Source organism: Gigantopelta aegis, chromosome 4, assembly GCF_016097555.1.
Source record: "Gigantopelta aegis isolate Gae_Host chromosome 4, Gae_host_genome, whole genome shotgun sequence".
NCBI classification, from domain to species: domain Eukaryota; kingdom Metazoa; phylum Mollusca; class Gastropoda; order Neomphalida; family Peltospiridae; genus Gigantopelta; species Gigantopelta aegis.
Genome location: NC_054702.1, coordinates 4978661 through 5006196, shown reverse-complemented (window position 1 = coordinate 5006196; position 27536 = coordinate 4978661). Strand labels below are relative to the sequence as shown.

The 27536-nt window shown below is 35.6% G+C and overlaps 1 protein-coding gene across 10 annotated transcripts in view; it reads left to right on the top strand.

Annotated features, from left to right (window-relative positions):
- The window catches only part of LOC121372522 (fibrillin-1-like), a 69916-nt gene that overhangs the window by 33212 nt on the left and 9168 nt on the right, over window positions 1-27536 (top strand). For 6 of the 10 annotated variants that reach the window (XM_041498887.1, XM_041498885.1, XM_041498879.1 and 3 more), the window contains 24 exons: window positions 602-688; window positions 2680-2802; window positions 3824-3946; window positions 6049-6171; window positions 6864-6986; window positions 7345-7467; window positions 7997-8119; window positions 8354-8476; window positions 9005-9127; window positions 13819-13941; window positions 14585-14707; window positions 15664-15786; window positions 16061-16183; window positions 17494-17607; window positions 18093-18215; window positions 19025-19147; window positions 19400-19522; window positions 20519-20641; window positions 21499-21621; window positions 21845-21973; window positions 22659-22781; window positions 23482-23604; window positions 25225-25347; window positions 25877-25999. In XM_041498887.1, coding sequence (XP_041354821.1) covers window positions 602-688; window positions 2680-2802; window positions 3824-3946; window positions 6049-6171; window positions 6864-6986; window positions 7345-7467; window positions 7997-8119; window positions 8354-8476; window positions 9005-9127; window positions 13819-13941; window positions 14585-14707; window positions 15664-15786; window positions 16061-16183; window positions 17494-17607; window positions 18093-18215; window positions 19025-19147; window positions 19400-19522; window positions 20519-20641; window positions 21499-21621; window positions 21845-21973; window positions 22659-22781; window positions 23482-23604; window positions 25225-25347; window positions 25877-25999 — 2913 coding nt within the window. The remainder of the gene's footprint in view (window positions 1-601; window positions 689-2679; window positions 2803-3823; window positions 3947-6048; window positions 6172-6863; window positions 6987-7344; window positions 7468-7996; window positions 8120-8353; window positions 8477-9004; window positions 9128-13818; window positions 13942-14584; window positions 14708-15663; window positions 15787-16060; window positions 16184-17493; window positions 17608-18092; window positions 18216-19024; window positions 19148-19399; window positions 19523-20518; window positions 20642-21498; window positions 21622-21844; window positions 21974-22658; window positions 22782-23481; window positions 23605-25224; window positions 25348-25876; window positions 26000-27536) is intronic. The other 4 variants (XM_041498884.1, XM_041498883.1, XM_041498882.1 and 1 more) reach the window with 4 other exon arrangements.

Below are 27536 nucleotides of genomic sequence, written 5' to 3'. Positions count from 1 at the left end.
ATGCTCTTATATTCGACATTGCCACACATACGTGGTCATCTAAATATATTAAATATTTAAATATGAGTCTGATTATACAAACATATATTCAGTAGTTATAAAATTCTACTTTTCCTCTAAAGCTATAATATTTTCTGATTTGGATGAATGCTTGCTGAACATTAGTGTCCAAGCTGACTAGGAATAATGATATTACATTTCATTTTGATCAATAACAAATGTACAAATTTAACAGATATTGATGTGACCAAATACAATAGACGCAAACCGTGTATGTGTCGAATCCTGCTATGTCGAACTTGCGATTACACAGGTAAAACACCCGCCTACATCGAATCACGCTTGTTGATTTAAGTCTGCCTGATCGTGATACCCAGCGCTGAATATAATATATTTTGTAGTGGACGTGTGCAACGTAAATGGAACACCTACTATATAAAAAAAAAACATTCCATTAAAATGCATTGTATACAATTAGTATGCCAGTCTATTCGAGAAGTAACAAGGAGTCCATATGATAAAATAACCTTACCAATAGCCCCACATGATTATGCACACTGTATTTTGGGGGTAAAGCAGTGTCTTGATTTGTTATTTATAGATGACAATGACTGTACAGTAGCAACGCCCAATTGCACTAACAATGGATCTAACGGGTGCACGTGTCAATCCGGATACACCTGTATAGGTATGGGATTACAATTTCTTTGTTTGTGTTTTGCAGAGCTGGTTAGTTTACATATATAAAACAAAATCTCCATTTGATAAATGATAATAATTGTGGAACCACCATTACCTACAACATACCTGGACTGAACTAACATTTTTGGATATCAATATTTGTTTATTATCCTAAAATTATATACTTATACATATACGTGTATGTATATATATATAGTAGAATCTCATTGGCTCGAACACTGTCGGTGCATCAAAGTCTGTTCGACCCATCGGGTAGTTCGAACCATGCATTTGGCCGTTGTCGGGTGCTTCTGTAATACAAAAACCAATCGGAACACCTCGCATATTTCCGTCACATGTCGGATGAGATACATATTTATAACTATTATTTATCACCGTTAAATAACAAATAACAAACACACTGGTAGTTTGTATTTATAAATATTTATTAATTTAAAAAATCGTTCTTTATTATGTTGTTGTAGAATCTTTTGCGACATATTGACAACGTTGAGAAAAAATGAAAGTGCATAAGCACAGGCGGAGGCCCTTTAGCCTACCTGTTATTGTTGCAGTCACTACATTACATTGATCTCTCGTGTATTTCAAGTTAAAAGCAAAATATGCCGACGCTCATGCGTAGAGTAGCGATTAAAATGATTAAAGTAAACCGGCGAGGCCTGCCTAGGCTCACTAATTGATTGGTGTTACATGCAAGGTTCATTCAGCTAACGATTATCGTAGTACAATTGTCTGTACTAGAAAGATAATTACCGATAGATGCTAAATAAACAACATAATAAGCCGGCATATGATCTAGGCTTTATTCGTTCCACTTCCGAATTTATAATAACTTACTTTGTGACTGACGTGAAAGGATCGATGAAAAATTTGTACATAAATAAAAAATATTATTTCTTCGGACAGACTTAGTCGTTCGAGCTAAATATGTTTAATTTTACAGTTCGGACCAATAAACTGGTTCGAGAGAAAGCTTCTGTTCGACCCAAGGGGTATTCGACCAATCAGCACCAAAATAAAGGGGTTTAATAGAAAAAAAACCCCGGGACATTGTTCTTGGTTCGAGAATACCGGTAGGTTCGACCGTTGGGCGTTAGAGCCAATGAGATTCTACTGTATATGTATATATGTATGTATGTATGTATGTATGTATATATGTATGTATGTATGTGTATGTTTGTGTGCGTGTGCGTGTATGCATTACTATTATAATTAGGTAATTGTCGTCATTTGTATTAACCGGCCGCGGTGGCGTCGTGGTTAGGCCATCGGTCAACAGGCTGGTAGGTACTGGGTTCGGATCCCAGTCGAGGCATGGGATTTTTAATCCAGATACCGACTCCAAACCCTGAGTGCTCCGCAAGGCTCAATGGGTAGGTGTAAATCACTTGCACCGACCTGTGATCCATAACTGGTTTAACAAAGGCCATGGTTTGTGCTATCCTGCCATGTGGGAAGCGGAAATAAAAGATCCCTTTGCTGCTAATCGGAAAGAGTAACCCATGTAGTGGCGACAGCGGGTTTCCTCTCAAAATCTGTGTGGTCCTTAACCATATGTCTGACGCCATATAACCGTAAATAAAATGTGTTGAGTGCGTCGATAAATAAAACATTTCATTTTTTTCATTTGTATTATATTGTATGTATATTGTGAGGCTAGTAAGCTGGAAAACATGTGCCCCAAAATAGTGTTATTTATGCAATAAAAATATATTTCAATCAATCCGTTTCTCTATCTATTTATCTACATATCTACATATCTATCTATCTATCTATCTCTCTGTCTGTTTGTCTGCCTGTCTGTCTGTCTGACTGTCTATATATCTATCGCTATCTCTATCTCTATTGCTATCTGTACATATACTTAGACATAGACATAGACATAGACATAGACATAGACATGTACATGTATATCTGTGCGTGTGGGGTGTATGTCTTTATGTTATGTTATGTTTATGTTATGTTACGTTTCAACAGATTTCGACGAATGCTCTTCTGGTAATCATATCTGCTCAAAGAATGCGGACTGTATCAACCTGTTCGGAACATACACGTGCAGATGTCGACGTGGATTTAATGGCACTGGCTTTCTTTGTGAAGGTTTGATTTAAAAATACGTACCCTTTTGAGTTAGCTATTCTGATAATTATAGTTGTTCCATCTTGTTATTGTCCAACATGGTTTATTAATTATGTCTAATTGTCGTTTTGTACTTTTAAAGAGTTTCAAAATTGAATACTAATCAAATATATTTCTTATTTGCCTTCTGAAATGTAGAAAATATACCTGACCTATTTCACTTATGACTTACGACTTATTTCATTCACTACTTTTAAAACTTTTTCCATTGCAAAATCCAATAATTTGTACAACTCGTTAACACGAGAAGTTAAATCCCACCTTCATTTTGACAAATAAAAAAGTAAAAATGAGCTAATATGTTAACAGATATGTATCTATGTATCATATACTGTTTGTCAAAGAGTCTGGAGAAAATCGGTGTTTACGCCGTGTGGCTGGTAACACATTATAATTTTTATAGGTTTTGTAAACTATTCAAATATTATATTTCATATCGATCAAATACTAGTTATTTATCACAAGAAAATATAAAACTTGTCAAATACGACAATTACAACTTTGAGAATGCATATTTAATTTAGTGCATTTCAACAATAGTTGTGAATTTAGTACCAGGTTAAATCATATGATTTGTGTTAATATAAACTAAAGCTGATTTTGTGTACAAGAAATGTATAAACATTATCAAATGTAACAGCGCTCTGGGTCCACAGAAAATTATCTATTAAACTTCAAATATAGCAGAAACCCAGTTATTTTGGAACAAAATATCAATTAAAATACAATTCCCCAGAGCTAGCCCTGAGTAAGTATGTGACTGATTTGAAGTTTATGAAAATGTATAGGGAAATCATTTGTTTTCACATCTGATTTCATATTTCGAGTTAATCATGGCAATACATCATACTTTTATAGACATTTTCCAGACAAAGACATGGATATTTTATATCCGTGTAGATAAACGGTAAACAGATACATGCAACTTTGAAATTAAAGGTAGACATTTAATTATGATGATCAACACTTGATTTATATCTAGATGTGGACGAATGTGATTCAGGATTGCACAGTTGTGACGCTAATAGTAGTTGCTCCAACACCATCAGTTCCTACGAGTGTCGGTGTGCGTTGGGATTCTCCGGAGATGGTTTCATATGTACAGGTATGTAATAACTTATAGTTTTATGCATACGGCTGTATGCGGAGACGGTCCACACACACACGCTCGCGCATATACACGCACGCACACATATAAGCACACACACACCACCCCCAACCAGATCGTACGTTTGCAAATGATATTTGATGATTGGGAAACATGATGAGTATGGCTTCTCTATCGACTATAGTTTTTTGTATTAACGTGAAACAAAATGTGATCTGCCTGTTTGCTAAAGGGTGTATACTACCAAATCAAATCCCATAGACGACAGTAGTAACATATGTGGCTAAAACTCCTACCTGCAACGTATCAATCGACATAAACGCCGCGGATATAAATACTACCACTCCTCACACTTAAAGTGAATCGGAAAACATTGGGGGTCAAGCTGTTCATTTCTGAGATAATGGGTAGTGTATATAACTACCCTAGTTCCGCAAAAAATTCGAGTACTTTTATCACAGGTACCCCATACATGTTTCAAGCACAAGTTTACTTGACACAGTGGTACTACATGAGATAAAAGTGCTTTTTTTTTTTTGCCCAGATGAAACCTTTTTTTTTTTGCCATCAAAACCATTGGCAGCCACCAATATTCCTGACTATATTTTAGTTATAGCCTACTGTAGTTGGATGTTTTAATAGTTGTGATATCTGGAATTATTATGCAGCTTTGACACATTTATTTTTGATTAATTACTGAAAAATACTATTTTTAAATGGCATACTTACCCGAACATCTATTTTCTTGCATTATGTTCTAATCCAGGAAATACAATATGTATATTGGATGTATTCCTACAATCTGTAATCCAGCATTTTATTTGGCTAGTAACATTGGGTAATACAGCTTTAACAATAAAATAAATTATTAACTTAATCCAAGGCAGATAATCAAATCTGAAAAAAAAAATGGTTCTGAATCTAGTAAAAACGACAAATGCTCTTCATGAGAGTAAACTAATTGATTATTTTTTAAAAATGATCTGGAGATCTAAATATATGTTTAACAAGTTTATTGTTATGTATAACTAAGAACAGAAGGCAAAACAGTAAAAAAAATGTAATTATGTTTTTGGTAAAAATGTGCTTAAAATTTACTTAAAATTTTGCATAAAAATAGAAATTTGTCTAAAATATAACTTAGTACCCTATAAATATGTCACAATGACAATAAAAATTAAGTTCTTTACAAATTTAAGTTTTCAGAATTTCATACCTAAAAACAATTAACTATGTTAATGGCAACTAAAGACATTAACCCATTATTGGCACATGCTATTTTTAATAGGGAAATAAATTGCTATTAAAATCTTAGTTCAGGTTGTCTATATATAATACCATATTTAAGAGCTGTTGTATATGGCAAGTCAAATACCATGTAAAAAGAAATTATTGAAATTTTTACAGTATGAATTATAAGCCAAAACCAACTTTTCCTCAGTGCTAACTTTGATTCAAACTCCATTCAGAGCCATGTACAGTGATTATTTTCAAGGTCAAGGTCATTGTTAACTTGCATGGTCGAGTCATGGCTAATTAATCAACCAGTATAGTTTAATTAAATAAAATGACAAAATCATAATATTTTTTATTATGCACTGAATATGTGCTATAGGGTGTTTACTACCACATCAAATCCCACCCCTCACCCTTAAAGTGAATCAGAAAACATTGGGGGTCAAGCTACTTATTTCTGAGATAATGGGTAGCGTCTATGTCTACCCTAGTTCCGCAAAAAATTAGAGTACGTTTTTTACAGGTATCCCATACATGTTTCAAGCACAAGTCTACTTGACACAGTGGTACTGGATGAAATAAAATTGCATTTTTTTTTTACCCAAATGAAACGTTTTTTTTTTACAACCAACACACTCACATTTATCACAATCACAGGACTTGTGGTGTTCACTTCTCTAGTTTTGACCCAGCCGGAAGTTATTTGGTCTAGTACTACCTAATACGTTAAGTCGACAGAAAAAAATACATAGCGTCGTTTACTAATTTAAAACAAATAATTTGGGGGAAAAAATCTGTCACTATTTTAATGATAACGTGTTCATTTAGAGATGACAATTTTAATGTATATTTGTTATTTTCAGATTTTAATGAATGCACATCTGGTAAACACACCTGTGATATTAATGCAGATTGCACCAACACTGATGGATCATATGTTTGTCAGTGTAGACCAGGATACACTGGCAGTGGATTCAATTGTACAGGTAAAACAGTCCGGTGCAATGGACTAATTATATTACATTAGGCCCAACCCTTTAATATGGTGCATCATAACCTATTTTAAACCTATAGTATGTGACGTAATATTTAAAGCTTATCTTTGGTCAACACTTTTAGAACATACTCACATTTCGGCATGGTGTAAAAATTGTTTCCAAAGAGAAAGCTGTTTCAGCTATGTTGCGAAGCGTTTTCGTATTTTATAATTGTGTTACAATCTGATTCAAGATTACTCAGACTAACATGTATAAAGAAGAAGAACAACAACAGCAACGGCAACATTAGATTCTGAACTCCAAGCGACATGCAGATTTTATGATATAACAGCTTACACCAATATATTTAGATTACGATGTATCTGTCGTTCCTCAATGCTAGATTCCTAGCTTCAGGTGCGATGGGTCCTAGGATCAACTCCAATCGGTGTGCGTGATGCGTGTTTACAAAAGTCTACCCAACTCCCACATTTCACTGTTCTACAAACAACTGGGTTGACCATTCTGTCTTTGGAAAAGCAAATGCTACATTATATCTCTTTTCTGCTATGCATTTGGGGTAGAGCTTAAACTCACTCTCGACCAAGTCGAAATAATCTTATAACAGACACCAAATAGCCATTATTTACAATGTGCTGAGGTGTAGTTAAACAAATATGTTTTTATAATGTTGTTTTTAGATGTCGACGAATGCTCTGCTGGTGTTTCCAATTGTTCACAAGATGCGGACTGTTTCAACACCCCGTCATCACACGCCTGTCGGTGCCGATTGGGGTACACTGGCGATGGATTTCTTTGTGCAGGTATGATGTATTAAAAAGGCACTTTGTTCTTTTACAATAACTGATGCTAAAACATGTATAGTATATATATTGCGTTAAAGTGTCGTGCGTTTGGATTACCTTCTCACAAACTACGAGTCCTACGTGAATGACACTTGGTTTATAGTTGGACATATGGATGTTCATCACAATGCTTGTGACAAAAAAATTTAATTTAATTTAATTGATTTTTTAAAAACACATTACGATGAACATGTTATCATGCAACTATCAGTGGCACGGAATACGTTTATTCCTCGGAATTCATATCTTTAAAAAGATTTCATGATATTTTATCTTATTATCATTTATTTATTTATTTATTTATTATATTTTATAGATATTAATGAGTGTATCCTGGGAACTCACACCTGTAATACTAATGCTGACTGTAACAACACTGTTGGATCCTACACGTGTCAGTGTAGATCTGGATACACCGGCGATGGATTCAACTGTACAGGTAAGAAATGCTATCACAGGTAAACATAGTGTTTCTATGCTTGATATTTTAATTATAAGATGCATGTGTATGATAGTACGAGAACTTCTATATTTCAATAATATAAATAAAATAGCAGGACCGTATAGTGCACAGTAAATGGTGAAATTACCTTGCAGTCCGAAACATACCTAACATGGAACTAGTTTAGTTTATCATGCCTTTCTGTTGAGGTAGCGACTACCCTTTAGTACTGTCGATGCTTCCTGATGTATTTCTTCCTTCCCCACCCAGGCCTCTATTAGTTTATGCTAGATACAGACCTGAATAGTAATTGTGTATTATACTTGACGTGTTTTCCATATCACAATTCTGAATACGTGTGTACTAGTTATTTTATTTTTTTGATCTTACCTTTGTTCGACACACAGTAGCCGATGTATTCTTTGTGTCAGGGCGTCATTAAATATTCAACCAATTTTATTGCATTTTTTTTTTTGTTGTTCCTAATATTTGATTTGTACTAGTGTTTGCTATTATATTTGATCAGATGGCGACGAATGTACTGCTGGTAATGACACTTGTTCTATTGAGGCGGACTGTATCAACGTACCAGGATCATACAACTGTACATGTAAATCTGGATATAATGGAACCGGGTTCGTTTGTCAAGGTATAGCTCTAGTGTTAGTCAACAGTTGCACATTTACTCTGCCAGTTTCTACATGCTTCTTTCCATTTTGTAATTAGCATCCCAGTAATTTTATCATTTGTTAAATCTAATTTCTTTGCTATAAATGGGTCGATCTTGAGTTATCTAGGTGTAACTACATGTATACTAGTGAACTGTAATACATTATTGCATAAAAGTGTCTATATAGATGATGATCACGATTTCTTTTCATAGATGTTAATGAGTGCACACTGGGAACACACACCTGTGATACTGATGCTGACTGTAACAACACTGCTGGATCCTACACGTGTGAATGTAGATCTGGATACACCGGCGATGGTTTCAACTGTACAGGTACGAATGATCGTTGATATTTTATTGTAGAAACATATTGATTGTACATAAAACCGAGACGGTTTTGAGACTGACAAGCAGTTCAATTTATTACAATTTGTTAACAGTATTAGTTTACATACAATTTTCCTAACTATTTTTAGTATGCGACAAGTGTCTTACATATATACGTCACACTATATGATAATATATTTCATAAATGTTATATGTCAAATTGTTACGTCATTTGGTAACCTCGTCACAACTTTGTCTGATGGGTAGATGGGATCGTTGAATACATGTTTTGGTTTCTTTTGTGGATATTGTTATTAGTGTGCGGGTTTTTAAATTGTTTTTGTAGCCAGTGCACCACGACTGGCATATCAAAGGCCGTGGTATGTGCTATCCCGTCTGTGGGATGGTGCATATAAAAACACCTTGCTACTAATGGAAACAAAGTTTAACTTAAATATTTTGTTGTTGTTATATATGTTGTTGTTTTATTTGTAGATTTGATTTGTACTAGAGTTTGCTATTATATTTGATCAGATGTCGACGAATGTACTGCTGATAATGACACTTGTTCTACTGAGGCGGACTGTATCAATGTACCAGGATCATACAACTGTACATGTAAAACGGGATATAATGGAACCGGGTTCCTTTGTCAAGGTATAGCTCTAGGTCCACATTTGGTTTTGTGTTTTTGTCACTTGGTAATTAGCATACAACTTCATCTAAATGAAAAAGCCGTATTTTTGCACAAGACACAGTCGAAAGGATGTTTTAGGCAAAGTTGTGATTGCTTCTACCATCGACTATAGTTAAATGTTCACTAAAAGGACGAAAAGGTGTGTGCAAGGTCAAAATATTATATTACATCAGGCATAGTTTTAGTGAGTAATAAAAGTTATATGAATTTGTTAAACCTAATTAATTTACTATGACTTACGTTAACTCAATATTATAACTATACTAGTGAATTATTATCATAACCTGCCTTGTTTGTGTCGTGATTAGCCATCGGACATAAGGCTGGTAGGTACAAGGTTCGTATATTGGTTTGGGTTCTCAACAAGAGACCTTTTTAATGGTTCGGTTAGTAGGTGTAACTGTAAAGGTCACGGCTCATAAAACTATTACTCTATGTTCAATTTACTTGTCACCTCGTAATCATTTTAATTGTAATCCTGGGGACTTTCAATGTCTTATTGACCAGCTCCATACACCATTTATTATTATAGGGGATTTTAATGGTCACCACACTTTGTGGGGATTTGCGGATGTCAATATTAGAGGTAAACAATTACAAGACTTAATTCTCGAAAATGATTTACTTTTATTTAATGATAAAAGTCGTACATATTTTCACTCTGCAAGTGGTTCTTTTACTTCTATACACTTAAACCTTTGTAGTCCTTCACTTTTTCTTGATTTATGCTGGAACGTTGGTTCAGACCTTTGTGGTAGTGACCACTTTCCCATTATTTTGGAGAATGATGGACCTCCATCGCTTGAAAGGGTTCAAAGGTGGAAGTTGGCGAAGACAAATTGAGGTCAGTTTCAGCATCTGGGGTGTCGTTAACAAACATTAATTCATTCATTCTGTGCAGCACTCGACTGCAACAATTTGCCATTACTGATGCTGATGATCCCATGTCGTTGTTCACTTCCATCTTGAAGGACATTGCAGATGAAACTATTCCTAAGACTTCGGCAGTGCCAAAGCTTTTCAATAAACCATTGTTTAATGATACGTACAAGGATGCATTCAAAGAGCAAAACAGGTTACTTGAGAGGTTCAAACGTGACCCTATTGGGGATAACCTGGATGCATTTCGTATTGCTAGGGCGAAGGCTCGTAGAGAGATTAGACAGAGTAAGAAGTCATCTTGGAGAACTTTTGTCTCCAAGTTGAATTCACACACATCAGTAAAATCTGTCTGGAATAGGATCCGTAAAATCAAAGGTAAAGAATCCAGTAATACAGTTCATCATTTGTCTGTCAATGATACGGATGTTACGTCTTATCGTGACATTGCCAATGCATTGGCAGACAACTTTTCTCATAATTTATCTTCTGCTTTCAGTACAGATGTTTTTACATCTGTCAGAACTAAAGCTGAAAAGCAGTACATTAATTTTTCATCCGAAAATGCTGAAGTATACAAAAGGCATTTGTGTATGGAGGAATTGCAGGATGCTCTTCGTAGAGCCCATGATACTTCAGTAGGACTGGATGGAATTCATTATCACTAGTTATTGCCCTATCGCTTTGTCAAGTTGCATTTGTAAAACCATGGAACGAATGATTTATCGTAGACTTGTCTGGTATCTTGAATCTCTCAAATTGTTTACTAATGTGCAATGTAGATTCAGATCTAGACATAGCACGGTTGATCATCTTGTTAGATTTGAAACGTTTTGTAGGGAAGCTTTCATCCATAATCAGCACTTGGTTTCAGTGGGGGGTTTTATTTGCAGACAGCTTACGACACTACGTGGAAGTATGGGGTTTTAAACGACCTCCATGGCATGGGCCTAAGAGGTCGACTTCCTGTTTTTATTTCTCAATTTTTAAAAGATAGATCTTTTAAAGTCCGGGTAGGGTCAACTTTGTCTGACATTCACCCACAGGAGATGGGTGTGCCTCAAGGTAGTATCCTGTCTGTAACTCTATTTTCTGTGAAAATTAACAGCATCACCCAGTGTTTAACTCCTGGTGTGGATTGCTCGATATATGTCGATGATTTTCAGATTTGCTATAGATCGTCCAATATGAGTATTAACGGACATAAGTTGCAGCTTTGTTTGAATAAACTTCATCAATGGGCAACTGAAAATGGTTTTAGATTCACAAAGGCAAAAAACGGTTTGTATCCATATCTGCCAGAAAGGAGGTCTCTACTTAGATCCATAGTTGTTTTTGGACAAAAATCCAATTCCAGTTGTGGAAGAGACTACATTTCTGGGAGTTATATTTGACAGGAAGCTATCTTTTGTGCCCCATCTTAAGTATATTAAAAAGAAGGGCTTGAAAGCTATCAATATTTTAAAAGTTATTGGTAATACGGAATGGGGAGCAGACCGAAAGGTTATGCTCCGTCTGTATAGATCTCTTGTGAGATCTAAACTTGATTATGGATGCATTGTGTATGGGTCGGCAAGCAAGTCTTACTTGCAGATGTTAGATCCTATACACAATCAGGGACTTAGGCTTTGTCTTGGTGCATTTAGGAAATCTCCTGTGGAGCTTGTACGTTGATGCACACAAACCTTGTTTGGGTGCTAGACGTGTAACGCGTTCTCTGCAGAATGCCACCAAGATTAAATCTTTACCAAAACATTCAACACATGATGTGGTGTTTGACAACAAATATATAAAGTTGTTTTTTGCAAGGCCGAAGTCGTACATTTGGTCTTCGCATTCAGCGTGTTTTATTGCTTTACAACATTGATTTATCAGTCACTTCGGAAACTCCTTCATATTTTGTTTTACCACCTTGGTGTATTACACCACCTAAAATTGTAATTGATCTGGTGCAACTGAAGAAAGATCAACCCTGAGTGAGTGATCCGCAAGGCTCAATGGGTAGGTATAAACCACTTGCACCGACCAGTGATCCATAACTGGTTCAACAAAGGCCATGGTGTGTGCTATCCTGCCTGTGGGAAGCGCAAATAAAAGATCCCTTGCTGCTAATCGGAAGAGTAGCCCATGTAGTGGCGACAGCGGGTTTCCTCTCAAAAATCTGAGTGGTCCTTAACCATATGCCTGACGCCATATAACCGTAAAATAATGTGTTGAGTGCGTCGTTAAATAAAACATTTCTTTCTTTCTGAAGAAAGATCGTACAGATGCTGTTGTTTATAAACAGTTTTTCATGAAAATTCAAGACAAGTAGCGTGATTACATTCCTGTTCATACAAATGGGAATTCTGTGGTTTGTGCTACAGTTTTTCCGTAAGACTCCATCCTTTCCATGAGACTGCCTGACTCTGCATCGGTCTTTAGTGCAGAAGTTTGAGCAGTCATTAAAGCCTTTGAAGAAATCAAAGATGCGATTGCATCCAAATTTATTCTTTTTACCGACTCACTTTCGTATCTCCTAGCTTTACGCAATATGAAGCTGGATCATCCATTAATTGGGATGGTGTGTCTTTTTATCTATTGCTAATAAAGTTATTGTATGTTGTTGGGTGCCCAGCCATGTTGGCATCAGCGTTAATGAAAAGTTGCTTTGGATTTGCCTCATGCTAGGGTTGGTGTGCCTTGTACTTATTTTAAACATAATATCAATGAATTTATCTTTTCGACGTGGCAACATGATTGGGACGGAGCGGTTGCGAACAAGCTTCATGCTATCAAGCCAGTCTTGGGATAGTGGCAGTCCTCCTATAGACAGTGCAGGAAGGATGAAATAGTCTTGTGTCGTGCTCGCATCGGTCATACATATTTGACCCATTCATTTATCTTAAAGAAAGATCCTCCACCTCAGTGTGAGCATTGTCAGTGTACTCTAACGGTGCGCCACATTTTGGTGGAGTGTAAGTATTTGAAAGAAACTCGGAAAGATATATTTGGTCAGAGAAATGTGATGGAATCTTTTCGATTCCATCCATAACATTTATTGCAGTCTTTACGTGTTACTGACTTTTATTCTAAAATTTAATTTTATCTGCCTGTGATATTTGCAATTTTGCATAGTTATTTACACTGTGTTTTAATTTAACTGTTGAATTTTTATATTGATGTTGATCATCACATTGTCTTTGCAATTACCATAGTTTGACACCCAATAGCCGATGTATTTTTCGTGCTGGGGTGTCTTAAACATTCATTCATTCATTCATTCATTTATTCTACTAACCCCTGTCCTGGACAAACAACTCAGATAGTATCATTGAATTGCATTTGAATATAACCTTGAATATACATTTAAATAAAATAAAATTATTACCATCACTATGATGTGGAAAGTTTGACAATAGTTTCTGATTAATTAATCAATGTGGTTTAATTGTTTCGTTGAAAAAATTGAAATACTCATTTCTACAGTATGGCATGTCTTAATCTGACATTTGGATACACCTTTCTCTATTATAATTGTCTACGTGTCACACAATGCAAATTTAGTAATTATATAAAATACACGATAAAGACGATAACGTTTGAAACTCATGTGTTGTTGCCTCTGATTTAAACATGATTAATTTGATCATAATGATTACACACTTCCGATATGTTGTAATCAGGATTACAAAATATACATCGTTTTACTTGTACATTGTGTACTACATTACTTCATTAACGCGTCTATACAGACATTGAATTATGATTATAATTTTTTTGTTTTTGATAGATGTTAATGAGTGTACATCTGGATCAGACACCTGTGATACTAATGCTGACTGTAACAACACTGTCGGATCCTACATGTGTTATTGCAAGTCTGGATACACCGGCGATGGATTCAACTGTACAGGTACGAAGAATTATTTATTTGTAATGTACATGTTTACTCATTTGGACATATAAACTAGAAGGGCTTAAAGGGACATTCCTGAGTTTGCTTAAATTTTTAGGATGTTATTGACTAACCGAGACTTTTTAACGATTGTAATTATATATCAAATATATTTTTTTGCATAAAATATTAGTGGCTGTATATTAAACGTGTTTCTGATCGTTCTAATATTTGTACCAGGTTAAATTTCAGTTTGGGCTTCTTACAAATATTAAGACGACCAGAAACACATTGAATATACCCACACTGACATTCTAAACAAGAAAATATATTAAAACGTTTAATCAGCAAACTCAGGAATGTCCCTTTATTTGTTAACATTTTGTTTTAGGTATTAACATTAGTAATATACTATTTTCAGAACTAGTTTTGTTATACGACAAATATCTTACATAGTATATAGGCTACATACTATATGATAATATATTTCATACATTTTATATGTCACGAAGTGAATATACATCGTTATGTCATTTGGTAACTGCATCAGCAATTCGTGTGGGTGGGTATGAAACACTGATATGTACATGAGCTCGTTGAATACATGTGTTGGTTTCTTTTGTGGATTTTATTACTAGTGCGTGCTTTTTTAATTTCTCAGATTTCGATGAATGCGCTGATGATTTCCACAATTGTTCAGCAGATTCGGACTGTTTTAACGTACCTGGATCATACTATTGTAACTGCACATCAGGGTACACTGGGGATGGCTTTCTGTGTCAAGGTAGAAGTCCACTGAATTCCAACAGGGCTTTCATTTCGCTGCTTGTTGCCATATGATTATTTAAATCTTAACATGCATAATTTTACGAAATCATTTGCAAACATTTAACTAATTTTCTATACTCTGACATAATTTAACCAATTTGCTATACTCGGTCATAATTTAACTAATTTGCTACACTCGGTCATAATTTGATATAATATAAGCTCTGTTTATTCGAATATGCTTACCGGCCTCGGTGGCGTCGTGGTAGGCCATCGTCTACAGGCTGGTATGTACTGGGTTCGGATCCCAGTCGAGGTATGGGATTTTAATGTAATACCGACTCTGTTAAAACCCTGAGTGTAAACCACTTGCACCGACCTGATCCATAACTGGTTCATCCCACTTATTAATAATCCCTTGCTGCATCAAAAGAATTATTATCTCAAAAACTGTGTGGTCCTTAACCATATGTCTGACGCCATATAATATCAAAACGTTAAATAAAACATTTGCTTTATTTCGAATACCTTATTAATAACCTAATTTTACGACTTTTGTTTCATATAACTAATTTGCTGTAACATAACCTAATTTGAGTTTCATTTTTTTATAACTTATGTTTATCTTGCATCAGTGTGATGCGGCTTAATGTATATTTTGAGTTATGTTTTTATGTACTGAAGTATCTATGTTTCAAAGAAATATAAATTAATGTTAGTCATTATAAAAGTATACGTGATGTCACTAATTGCATTGATATTGTGCCGTCAGCATTAAACATTTTCTTCATTTTGATTTTAAAACTTTTGAATTGTTTCCACGAAAATCACCTTAAAATTAAACGTTGATAGTTTGATTGTCTGTGGTTATCAAGATGACAGCATAATAATGCACTTGTTTGTCGATATCAGTGAACAGTATTCTTCTTTCACATATGTAAATATAATGATCAAGCTTTTATGTCTTTACAGATATTAATGAATGCACACTGGGAACACACGTCTGTAGTAGTGAAGCCAACTGCACCAACATTGAAGGATCTTACGAGTGCAGGTGTAAATCGGGATACACTGGCGACGGTTTCAACTGTACAGGTAAGAATTAATATATATGCACATACATTGAACACTTTTGTTTGTATCTTAAACAATCAAAGAACCTAACAATAGACCACGGTAAAGCATAGATTATACCAGTACCCCCCCCCCCCCCCCCCCCCCCCCCCCCCCCCCAAGAAAAAAAACAAACAACAAACAAACAACAAACAAGCAAACAAACAAGAAAACATGCATCCACCGCCCCTAAAATACGAATATATTTAAGTAGTTCATTTGCCATGTTTTAGTTTTTATAATGTCATTTTGGCAGATTTTGATGAATGCACATCAGAGTCACACAGATGTGGTATCAATGCGGACTGCAATAACTCTGTAGGGTCTCACCAGTGTACATGTAAATCAGGTTTCACGGGCGATGGATTCACCTGTACAGGTAAGAAATGGTGTCTTATCATTCCCTTGTGTGTATAGAATACAAGGTGTAGATATACCTTGTAGATCGCTACCATCACATAAATATAGAATACTAAACGAGCTTGCCTGTCATACCATTTTTATGAAACGAGTGAACAGTTTTGGTATCTGACGAGCGAAAGCGAGTTTCATAAAAATGGTATGACAGGCCAGCTAGTTTGGTATTTTATTTATTACAAACCAACTGCAAACAAGCCACAACAACGCAGAAGTAAGCACATGTCGAGACCTACTACACGTTATTTGTTACGAACTGGGTCAGCAAGTGATCTACGTCACGCTCACGTCACGTCAATATTACACTAGTTAGATGTTGAGTGATTGTTATGACATGAGCAATATCTTACACTGGTGTGTAATAAATAGTAAATACTACATGAGTGGTCTTTAGATACCACTTATCTTACAACGATCACGATAACGTTTGTTTTGTTTAACGACACCATTAGAGCACATTGATTAATTAATCATCGTCTATTGGAAGTCAAACATTTGGTAATTCTGACACTAGTCAACACAGGAAAGCCCATTCTGATCCTGCAACGCAAGCACCTCCAGCGTACACTCGGCCAACTGAGCTAAATTCCTCTGCATCTTAAAACGAGTTGTTTTAAAACGTATCTAACATGCGAAATTCAGCTGGATATGTTTTTAATAAATGGTATCTAACGAACACAAATGTAACATTCTGGTGACATATCCAGGTTTAAGATACATTAAAATGTATTTTCATATTAAAATCTATTTACGGCTCTTGTGCTTGCAGTTAATCAAATATAAAATATGCATCACAGAGTAAACATTTTGATTGTTATTTGTGTCATTAGATGACATGGCTTTTGCGACAGGTACACCACCTAGGAGGAGCAAATTGTATGTGTTTTAATCGATATCACTCACGTGTTTTATGATATATATTATCATAATTAATATATCATGTTTTTCCCCCACGGGTGTGTAATGAGGTTTTTAACCCCATATAGAGGCTTTTTGTTTTCCTTTATCTTATGTGTGTGATAACACGTAACTATAGTCGATGATATAAGAGTAGAAACACCTCAAATAGATCGATATTACGACCCATGGCGTCCTCAAGGAATGCTTGCATCATGTTGCAATTTTGTGTAGCTCGGTCATATAAAAAACACTAGTGACAATTCTCTATTTGTAATTTCTTTATTATATATCACTAGTATGTATTATTAGAAACTACTGATATATGTATTGTTATATAATTATCACTAGTATATATGAATTATCTTTGTACAGATATCGACGAATGCTCTAGTGGTGCATACAATTGTTCAGCTGAGACAGAGTGTAAAAATGTGCCTGGATCATACATCTGCATCTATCGCAATGGGACTGGATTTCGTTGTGAAGGTATTGTAATTAGATTAATATATTGCTTGTTCTACCTTTCATGTTTGTCTAACCTTTTGACATAAACTAATATAATTATAGATAATTATAAAATAATTCAGTAATAATCATTACAACTAGTACATACTATAGTCCTGTTCAAATGTTTTGTAGTTATTAGTTATTATAAGGACACCATACAAATGATATCTGTATGTTAGTACTTTAATACGACTGATATATCAGTTTACACTCCGACCTCGGTGATGTCATAGGTAAACCTTCGGACATAAGGCTGGTAGGTACTAGGTTCGCAGCCCAGTACCAGCTTCCAGACACTACACCCTTACTACACCACCTTCTCTGTGAGTAACAACAAATAATTAGTCAGCTGTCCTGGATATAAGTTCGAAATTTAATTGAAATGAATGAATGAATGAATGAATGAATGAATCAGTTTACAGACACATATCATCAGTGACAAAACGGATTTGTTTTGTTTGCAGATGTTAATGAGTGTACAACTGGACAACACACCTGTAATACCAATGCTGACTGTAACAACACTGTCGGATCCTACACGTGTAAGTGTGTATCTGGATACACCGGCGATGGATTTAACTGTACAGGTAAGACACACTATGTCTAAGTTTGGGTTACATTCAACTACTTGTGGACCCGTTAGATTATGCCCCTTTATGTATCCATGGAATACATTTACATCTATATATATAGACATAATATAATATATAATATCGACTAATTTAGTTAATGTTCATATATCGTCGCGGTTTCTAGAGCTTCGAAGGCGACTGCTGTTACATCATTTTTTCAACAGTGTGACTTATAGGTATTGGTCACTACACAAATCATACATTTTTTTTAAAGTTTAATAATTTGGTAAATGTACTCCAATTTAAATAAAAATCATGACTTTCATTGAAAACTCAGCGAAATTGATGCATCATTTGTCAGTATAAATCACAGGAGATTTTCAATACAAAATGAAGCGCACAATTGTGACGTCATTGAATGGCGTTTGGGGTTTACTGAACACTGCAGTAGTACCACATTGATAAAAAAGACCTGTGTCTAAGTAGAACGTTACATTGAACGTTACATTGAACTTTGATCAGCAGTATACTACCTCCCTACAGAGCACACTATCTGCTTAATGGCGTCATTGCATTTCAAAGTATGCCATGATATTTGCAACACTGTTTTTCTACAATATGTGACATTAAGAAGAGAGGGACCCAAATGGATATTATAGATATCTACTTACAAGGACTGAACATACGCCTTTGTTTAACTGGATGGACATCATGCTAAATTAACTTCAGCGGCTTATGTAAACTTACTTCTGTAGAAAGACATGACTCTGAATATTTATAACGCGTTAATTGCTCTTAAGCTACTTTCGTGTTTCTCTTTGTAGATGTGGATGAATGTTCTGATGTCACTTATAATTGCCCAGCAGAAGCAAGTTGTGAAAACCAACCTGGATCCTACATTTGCAAATGTCCAACTGGATATATCTGGATTGGGTTACGTTGCCATGGTATGGTACATTAAAAATATATAATGTTAACATTACCTGTTATATTTATAAACGTTTTGCCAGAAAGAAACATAATTATTGAGATCATAGTTATAAGTTGTTTAATGGCAGCATATATACATACATACACATACATATATACATATCCATGTATATACATATTCACATATATACCTTAATACACTTGACATGTCTATGTGAAACCTGATAGCTAATTATATTATATATACGAAGAAAGTGTTTTATTTCCAGATGCTAATGAGTGTGTACGTGGAACCCACAACTGTGATAGCAATGCTGCCTGTAAAAATACTGTAGGTTCTTACGAGTGCCGTTGTGAAGCTGGATTCACTGGCGATGGGTTCACCTGTACAGGTAACTAACAAGCTGAATTGTGTCAGAGAATATGCGAGGCTTTACCTATGGGGGACTGGAGGAACCTCTCAATACAATACAAAAATCACCACAAATCCTTTGTTGTATAGAAATATAATTTTCTCTAATGTATGACGCTTTTTGTTATAGTTACTTGCTTCGAATGTGCATTTCTGTACATCCAATGTGCTATTGCTTGTCCGAATATTTTTATGTTGATACATTTCAATTAAATGCCTACTGCTTAAAGATCACAATGCAGCTCGTTTTTCGTTAATAATTGAATAATAACATACCAATCACTGATTGTGGTAATTGTCATTTGTTATTAAATGACGTAAAGGTATATGTATTTACATAAAGAAAAAAATGTTCAACATGTACTTGTAATCCTGATTTTAATGTTATATAGAACTTCAGACAGTTTATTGGGAGATTTTGTAACACCCATGTTTTACAAAAAAACATTTAAAAATACACAAGTAGTTGCTATTGAATCGTCATGGTGTGTGACAATTTGTGGAAAGGAAACGTCTTAAGCATGTTTCTAGTTTGTTATTAGGCATTGGTAGCGATAGATCGTAAACCCCATTGCACCACAGTCAAAGACAAGAGCGGACATAGTATTTTAGGAAGGGTACCAAGGACAAAAGGGCATATACAAACCAACTCTCGTAAAAGAGCACTTCATTGAAAACTGTAAACCTATTTTTTATGAGTTTGTCACAAACTATGTCTTAAGTAAATTAAACTTGGTTTAGAGTTACACCTATGAACAGTTGACCGGAAACCTTTATGGTAGGCTTGAATATTTAATTCCGCAGATTTGGTTTTGTATTTTATTAAGAGAGACAGATCCCATCCCTCTGGTTCACTCCCTTGTATCCACCATTGAACTACCTACCATTGCAATATTCCACCAATGAACAGTTTAAGACGCTGCTGAACCTTATTGTTGTAGATAATATTGGATTATTGTAAACTTGTGTTTCCTAGATGTCGACGAATGCTCTGCACCGGTTGCTGTCTGTCCACCCGAGGCCGACTGTATCAACATGCCTGGGTCCTACGACTGTAGGTGTCCAGCAGGATATGCTGAGAATGGACCTCTTTGTCAAGGTAGTACGTTTGGCCCATTGCATAAATGTATTGGTCCCGATATGCGTTATCTGTAGTAATCAGTTATAATTAATTAATCAATGTGATCCAGTGATGTCGTTAACCAAAACAAACGTTTTGTTATTTTTTAAATCAGTTATGCACATGTCTTCCACAGCAGGAAGTGAGCGTACATCAACAGAAGCAAACTAGTACTATAGTAGAGATACATTGGAGTAACGTTTCTATACATTTGTTTTTACCACGGTTCAAAAAGTGATACACGTGCATTAAGAAAACATTCGCTCACTTTTCGTTTTGATCTCAACATTGGCGATATCCATAAATGTCAGATGACAGCATTAAAATACACTATTCAAGGGATGATCTAGGGTTTTGTGAAGAAGGAGTTATCATCTATCATGCTTATAGCATGAATGAATGAATGAATGTTTAACGACACCCCAGCACGAAAAAACATCGGCTATTGGACGTCAAACTATGGTAATGCAAACAAATAAGGTGATGATCAACATCAATATAAAAATTCAAGGTTTAAATAAAAACAGTGTAAGGAACTGTGCAAAATACAAATATCACAGATAGATACTGACTTTTACTCAAAATTTCAATTTGTGCTGTATTGGCCATTCTCAAAGAGAATGTTACACCCCCACACCACGGTGAGGTAATAGCACGCGCAGGGGCTATCCTGCTTATAGAGCCACACATCTCAATGAGCGCCGTTTTTGTGTGGGTGTATCCTATTTATTACACACATGTTTTTTTTCTTTTCTGTGTTTGGCATTTGGAAAGAGTACAGCTATGCACAATACCTACATAAGTGTAGCTGTCGTGTTGTTTTTTCGTTTGTCTAGATATTAACGAGTGTTACGTGGGGTCGCACGATTGTGATACCAATGCCGACTGTACCAACACTGTAGGATCTTACGACTGCAAGTGTAAATCTGGGTTCACTGGAGACGGGTTGACTTGTACAGGTGAGTACTCTGTTTTGGTCCATTTTAGATATGATTTGAAACTAAAACCTATTTATATATAGCTGAGCAGTTTATACGAACAAAAACAAAAACAGGTAACGCCCCGAAAACTTTAATTAAAAACGTTTTAATGCTGATTTCGTGATTAAACAATACTATATATTACACATATGAAATTAATATTAATATGAAATTACGTTTTAAAAGTTTCATGTGTTTTTAGATATCGACGAATGTTTGAATGGTTCACACCAGTGCCATGCCAAGGCGGAGTGTAAAAACACAGCTGGTTCATACAGGTGTTCTTGTCAACTACATTACAAAGGAGATGGATTTAACTGCAGTTGGACAGGTGGAAAATTAAGTTTCTATTATAATATAGTTATTACCTTTCTAATATATGTTTTATAATGTTTTGTTTTGTTTTTTTATACTTGTTTGCTTTGGCTTGGTCTTGAGATTTTTATGTTTGTCTTTTTGTTTTGGGTTTCAGGTGTTTTGGCAGGGATTTGTTTTGTTAAGTTGTTTTTATTGTTATTATGTGAAACTCAATCACGCTTCATTTCTAATTACCAAAACGTTTAAATATGTACAATGGGTGATCAGAACTAAAACATGTTTAATTTTTAACTGCCTAAGGATAGAATTAGTAAATAGCACTGACGTAATTTGAAGTCCAAGTTAGAAATGAATACTCTCATTAATGTCTCATTCTGGATGTTCTAGAGCAGTATTACCTATTTTCCGTATATATTTCGAGAACCATAAACTGTTTTACATTTTGTAATCATAATGGAACACCCGTTGTTAATGAAAGCCAATATATGACTACCCTACCTGAAATAGTTTCATCATTCAGAAATACGCCCAATTTGTTGTTGGGTTTTTGTTTTTTGGTTGTTGTTTTTTTAATAAAATAAAATAAAAACAATTTGTTTAAATATTGTTAGCTATTGAATATTTATGAACTGGTTACATGATAACAGTGGATCGATTTCTTTTAAGCACATGTTATGGACAATATTTGTTTTCTATAGATATTAATGAGTGCGCATTGGGACTCGACACATGCGATGTTAATGCTGAATGTTCCAACACGAATGGGTCGTACGTGTGTCAGTGTAGGAAAGGATTCACTGGCGATGGTTTCAGCTGCTCAGGTATGGTTGGTGGTGGTTATTGCAATACAATTAATTGACAGTTATTCATTATTGTTACTCTGTATTCTTTATTAAATATATAACTTATTCCTAGCAAAATCACCGAAGCCATAATATGGTAAAATAATAAATAAAGTTTGTTTGTTTAATGACACCACTGGAGCACATTGATTAAATAATCATTGGCTATTGGATGTCAACCATTTGGTAATTCTGACTCGTACTCATCAGAGGAAACCCGCAAGAGATCTTTTATATGCACATTCCCACAAACAGGAAAGCACATACCACAGCCTGTGTTCAGTTGAGGTGCACTGGTTGGAAAGAGAGGAAATCCAATCAGCTGAATGGATCGACAGAGGTGGTTCGATCCTGCGACGCAAACATCTCGAGTGATAACTCAACCGACTGATCTAAATCCCGCCCCTAATATGGTAAAAAAAAACCCCGGTAAAGCATAAATAAAAGTATATCGTAGCTCATAATCGCATTATGATACCATACATTGCACAATTATATTACATGTATTGTGTATTGTTTGTAATACTGTGTATATCCCATTATTATTAGTAAACGTTCATTGAATTGTAATAATGTAGAAATCATCTTAATTAATTCTCATTATGTCGGACTCTATATAACATTGTTAAAATGTGTTGAATTCATCTTTAAATAAAACATATTTTTCTTTCTTTTTTAGATGTCAACGAATGTTCTACTGGTAGTTCCGCCTGTTCGCCAGACGCGGACTGTATCAACCAGCCAGGATCGTATGACTGCAGATGTCAAGATGGGTACATTGGAACTGGGTTCCTTTGTCAAGGTATGGAGCAATTTAAAGCTGCAATTTAAAGCGGCAAGCTGCAAGCTGCAAGGTTCACGTTTTAAGAATTTGTTAACTGTTGTTTCTCTCAGTGATCCGCCATTCTACGATTTCCTGAGATCTTATTAACAATCTTGGCAGGGGTCGAAATACTGTAGTCCCAAACTGTTTGTGTGGGTAAACATCACCACTATTTTGTGTCTGCTGTCCCATCGAACCGTTAATTAATTTGCGTTTATACCTGCATAATACTTTCAATAAAATATATATTTACATCTAAATATTTGTGAAATCAGGTCCATAGAAACAATATTTGAAGTATCTACCGGGTGGGGGTGGTGGTGTGGTGGGGATGTGGGAAGGGGACAAAAGCTTGATTTGTTTAGAGTAGGACAAAAAAGGAACATTTCAGGCCTTAAGTTGAGGATAGCTGTGTCCCGCCCATCTCCCGTTCCTATAGGCACAAAATTGATTCCACCACAGATGTAAAATGATTATAAACCATGACATTTAATAGACTGTTATTACAAGTTATTGCGACCAATGACCATGAATTCCTGGTACTTTTCAACAACTTCACTGGCAATGGGTCTGGTGCAAAGGTATACTTGATCTTAACCCTATGGTGCTGACCAAGTTGAACAGCGTATTTCGCATAACGTTTGTTTATAATTAAAATTACAATTAACAGAAACGAATGTTGCAGTATACCGTATACTATAATTAATATAAATAAGTTACGTTTCGTAGAACTTCATGTCTTGTTATATAAAATCATGTTTGGTCCATCGGGTTTTGATTCAGGCCGGCAGAATTTGTAGCTTGCTGGACCTACTGTCCATCTGGAATTTCATCCAATTTCAATCCCTGCTAGATCCGGCCCAAACGTACTTTGAAGTAAATAGACAATGTCAGGGTACATACATTGAATGCGACTACCAAATCATCACACGTTAACGTGCAGAGAAACAAGTTTTCAAAATGTAACCATGAAGCTGTCTTCTGCATCTTCCTCATCCATATCTGTCTGTGCGAAAGTGCATATTAATAATATTATACTGAATCGGGTTTCCTCTAGGACGGAGAGTCACAATTTACAAATGGTTTGACACCCAAAAGCCTATGATTAAAGAAAAACCTAAAGCATGTTGATTTATTAAACAAAACAAACTATATTTATATTGCCAAACTGCTTAAGGGAATGTCGTTGTCCATATAAAATATCTATAATAATTAACAATAATACAGCTTATTATTGTTCCTTTTTGACATGATGTTGATAGTTATGAATTGTATAAACATTTTACCGAACTGTGTGATTTAACAATGTCTTGTTTGTGCAACGATAGTCTGGAATGTGCCCAGAACTTCGTGATTGGACCTTAGTTGAAAGTGGTTAGGGGAAAGATTCACCGTAGACTAGAATAAATGAAAGGAGATTAATGTATTGAAGTTATGACTTTCCTGGCCTAAATCACATAATTAATGAACAGAGGAAAAACCAGCATTGTACACCAAGGGCCTTTCACTGCATGATGAACGCATACACACTCTTTTGTTTACAAGCATGGCATTTCGTCTGTACATTCAAAGCATTATCAGTATGTGTTTTCATTATAGATGTCAATGAATGTTTGTTGGGACAACACCGTTGTACGATTAATGCTGACTGCATCAACACTAAAGGCTCTTACACGTGTAGGTGTAAACCTGGATACACCGGCGACGGACTCACCTGTACAGGTATGAAGATCCACACACACCGTGAACGCTGGTTTTCTTTACAGAAGTTAATGGGCTCTATTTTGTAAACAGTTTGTTACTAGTGATTTTCAGTATCGAAAAATTAAGTAAGTATATATAGTAAGTATATTATTATTTGTCCAGCAAAGGATAAGAATGTTTGTTATACCCCAAGTAATTATATGTACAGACAGTGTCAGTGAGCCTGAAGGAGAAAGACAGACAGACAGAGAGAGAGTCAAAGAGAGACACAGACATACACAAAGAGAAGGAGGGAAGGAGGGAGGAAGAGAGAGACAAATATGGAGGGAAGGAAGGAGAAAGAGAGAGAGAGAGCGAGAAAGAGTCAAAGAGTGTGAAAAATGAGGAAGGGTTAGAGAAAGATAGAGTGGATATAAATTATTTTAAAAGTAATACTACTCACTTGAGCATTGCAACGCATTAAACAGTGAATCCTAATTAAGTTTGGTAACTAAGTAAATTGTGAAAGATTAAAGAGGGGTTTATTGTTGTTTATTTTTTTTAACAGATGTTGATGAGTGTGTATTGAGGACACACAGCTGTGATAGTAATGCTGACTGCACTAACACCATCGGCTCTTACGACTGTAAGTGTAATTCGGGATACACTGGTGATGGATTCATCTGTTTAGGTAAGAAAGATAACGGTATTACGTATAATACATGAGGACAGTTTTTTGCGGCTGTTATAAATGTTGCTGCTTTACATCACTGGACTCTAGTGTGTCATGAAGCCGTAATAGAATGAACATATCATGCTGCCGATCTAGGTCGGTAGAGTTATCTCATGACGTGTCTCAGAATGAATATATTAAAGACCTGCGTCGTATGTGCTGTCCTGTCTGTGGCAGGACAGAACACAACAGAACACAACAGAACATTATTACACCCAGGGTCATCGTTCGATAGCATTTGAGGAATACACATATACATATATACTATAACAGCATCACGATGACAGGGTTTGAAAAAACAACAATTCATAAACTGTAACTAATGCAAGTCTTAGGAGGAACACAAACTATCAGTTGATAATAGATATAAATCTACACAAGTTTCTAAGGGTGTATATATTTTTACAATTAAAAAGCTGCTTAAATTTGTTTACATTTGGTCTTGTAAAATAATATTTGTTAATATATTTACATCTATCTTCTGTAAATTTTGTACATATAAATAAGTAGACAAATTCATCAGCAGTGCAACGGCCATATAACAGACTCCTTGCTGATAATGAAAACTACACGTAGAGGGTTTCCTCATCACCAACATCATCAGCAGTGCAACGGCCATATAACAGACCCCTTGCTGATAATGAAAACTACACGTAGAGGGTTTCCTCATCACCAACATCATCAGCAGTGCAACGGCCATATAACAGACTCCTTGCTGATAATGAAAACTACACGTAGAGGGTTTCCTCATCACCAACATCATCAGCAGTGCAACGGCCATATAACAGACCCCTTGCTGATAATGAAAACTACACGTAGAGGGTTTCCTCATCACCAACATCATCAGCAGTGCAACGGCCATATAACAGACCCCTTGCTGATAATGAAAACTACACGTAGAGGGTTTCCTCATCACCAACATCATCAGCAGTGCAACGGCCATATAACAGACCCCTTGCTGATAATGAAAACTACACGTAGAGGGTTTCCTCATCACCAACATCATCAGCAGTGCAACGGCCATATAACAGACCCCTTGCTGATAATGAAAACTACACGTAGAGGGTTTCCTCATCACCAACATCATCAGCAGTGCAACGGCCATATAACAGACCCCTTGCTGATAATGAAAACTACACGTAGAGGGTTTCCTCATCACCAACATCATCAGCAGTGCAACGGCCATATAACAGACCCCTTGCTGATAATGAAAACTACACGTAGAGGGTTTCCTCATCACCAACATCATCAGCAGTGCAACGGCCATATAACAGACTCCTTGCTGATAATGAAAACTACACGTAGAGGGTTTCCTCATCACCAACATCATCAGCAGTGCAACGGCCATATAACAGACCCCTTGCTGATAATGAAAACTACACGTAGAGGGTTTCCTCATCACCAACATCATCAGCAGTGCAACGGCCATATAACAGACCCCTTGCTGATAATGAAAACTACACGTAGAGGGTTTCCTCATCACCAACATCATCAG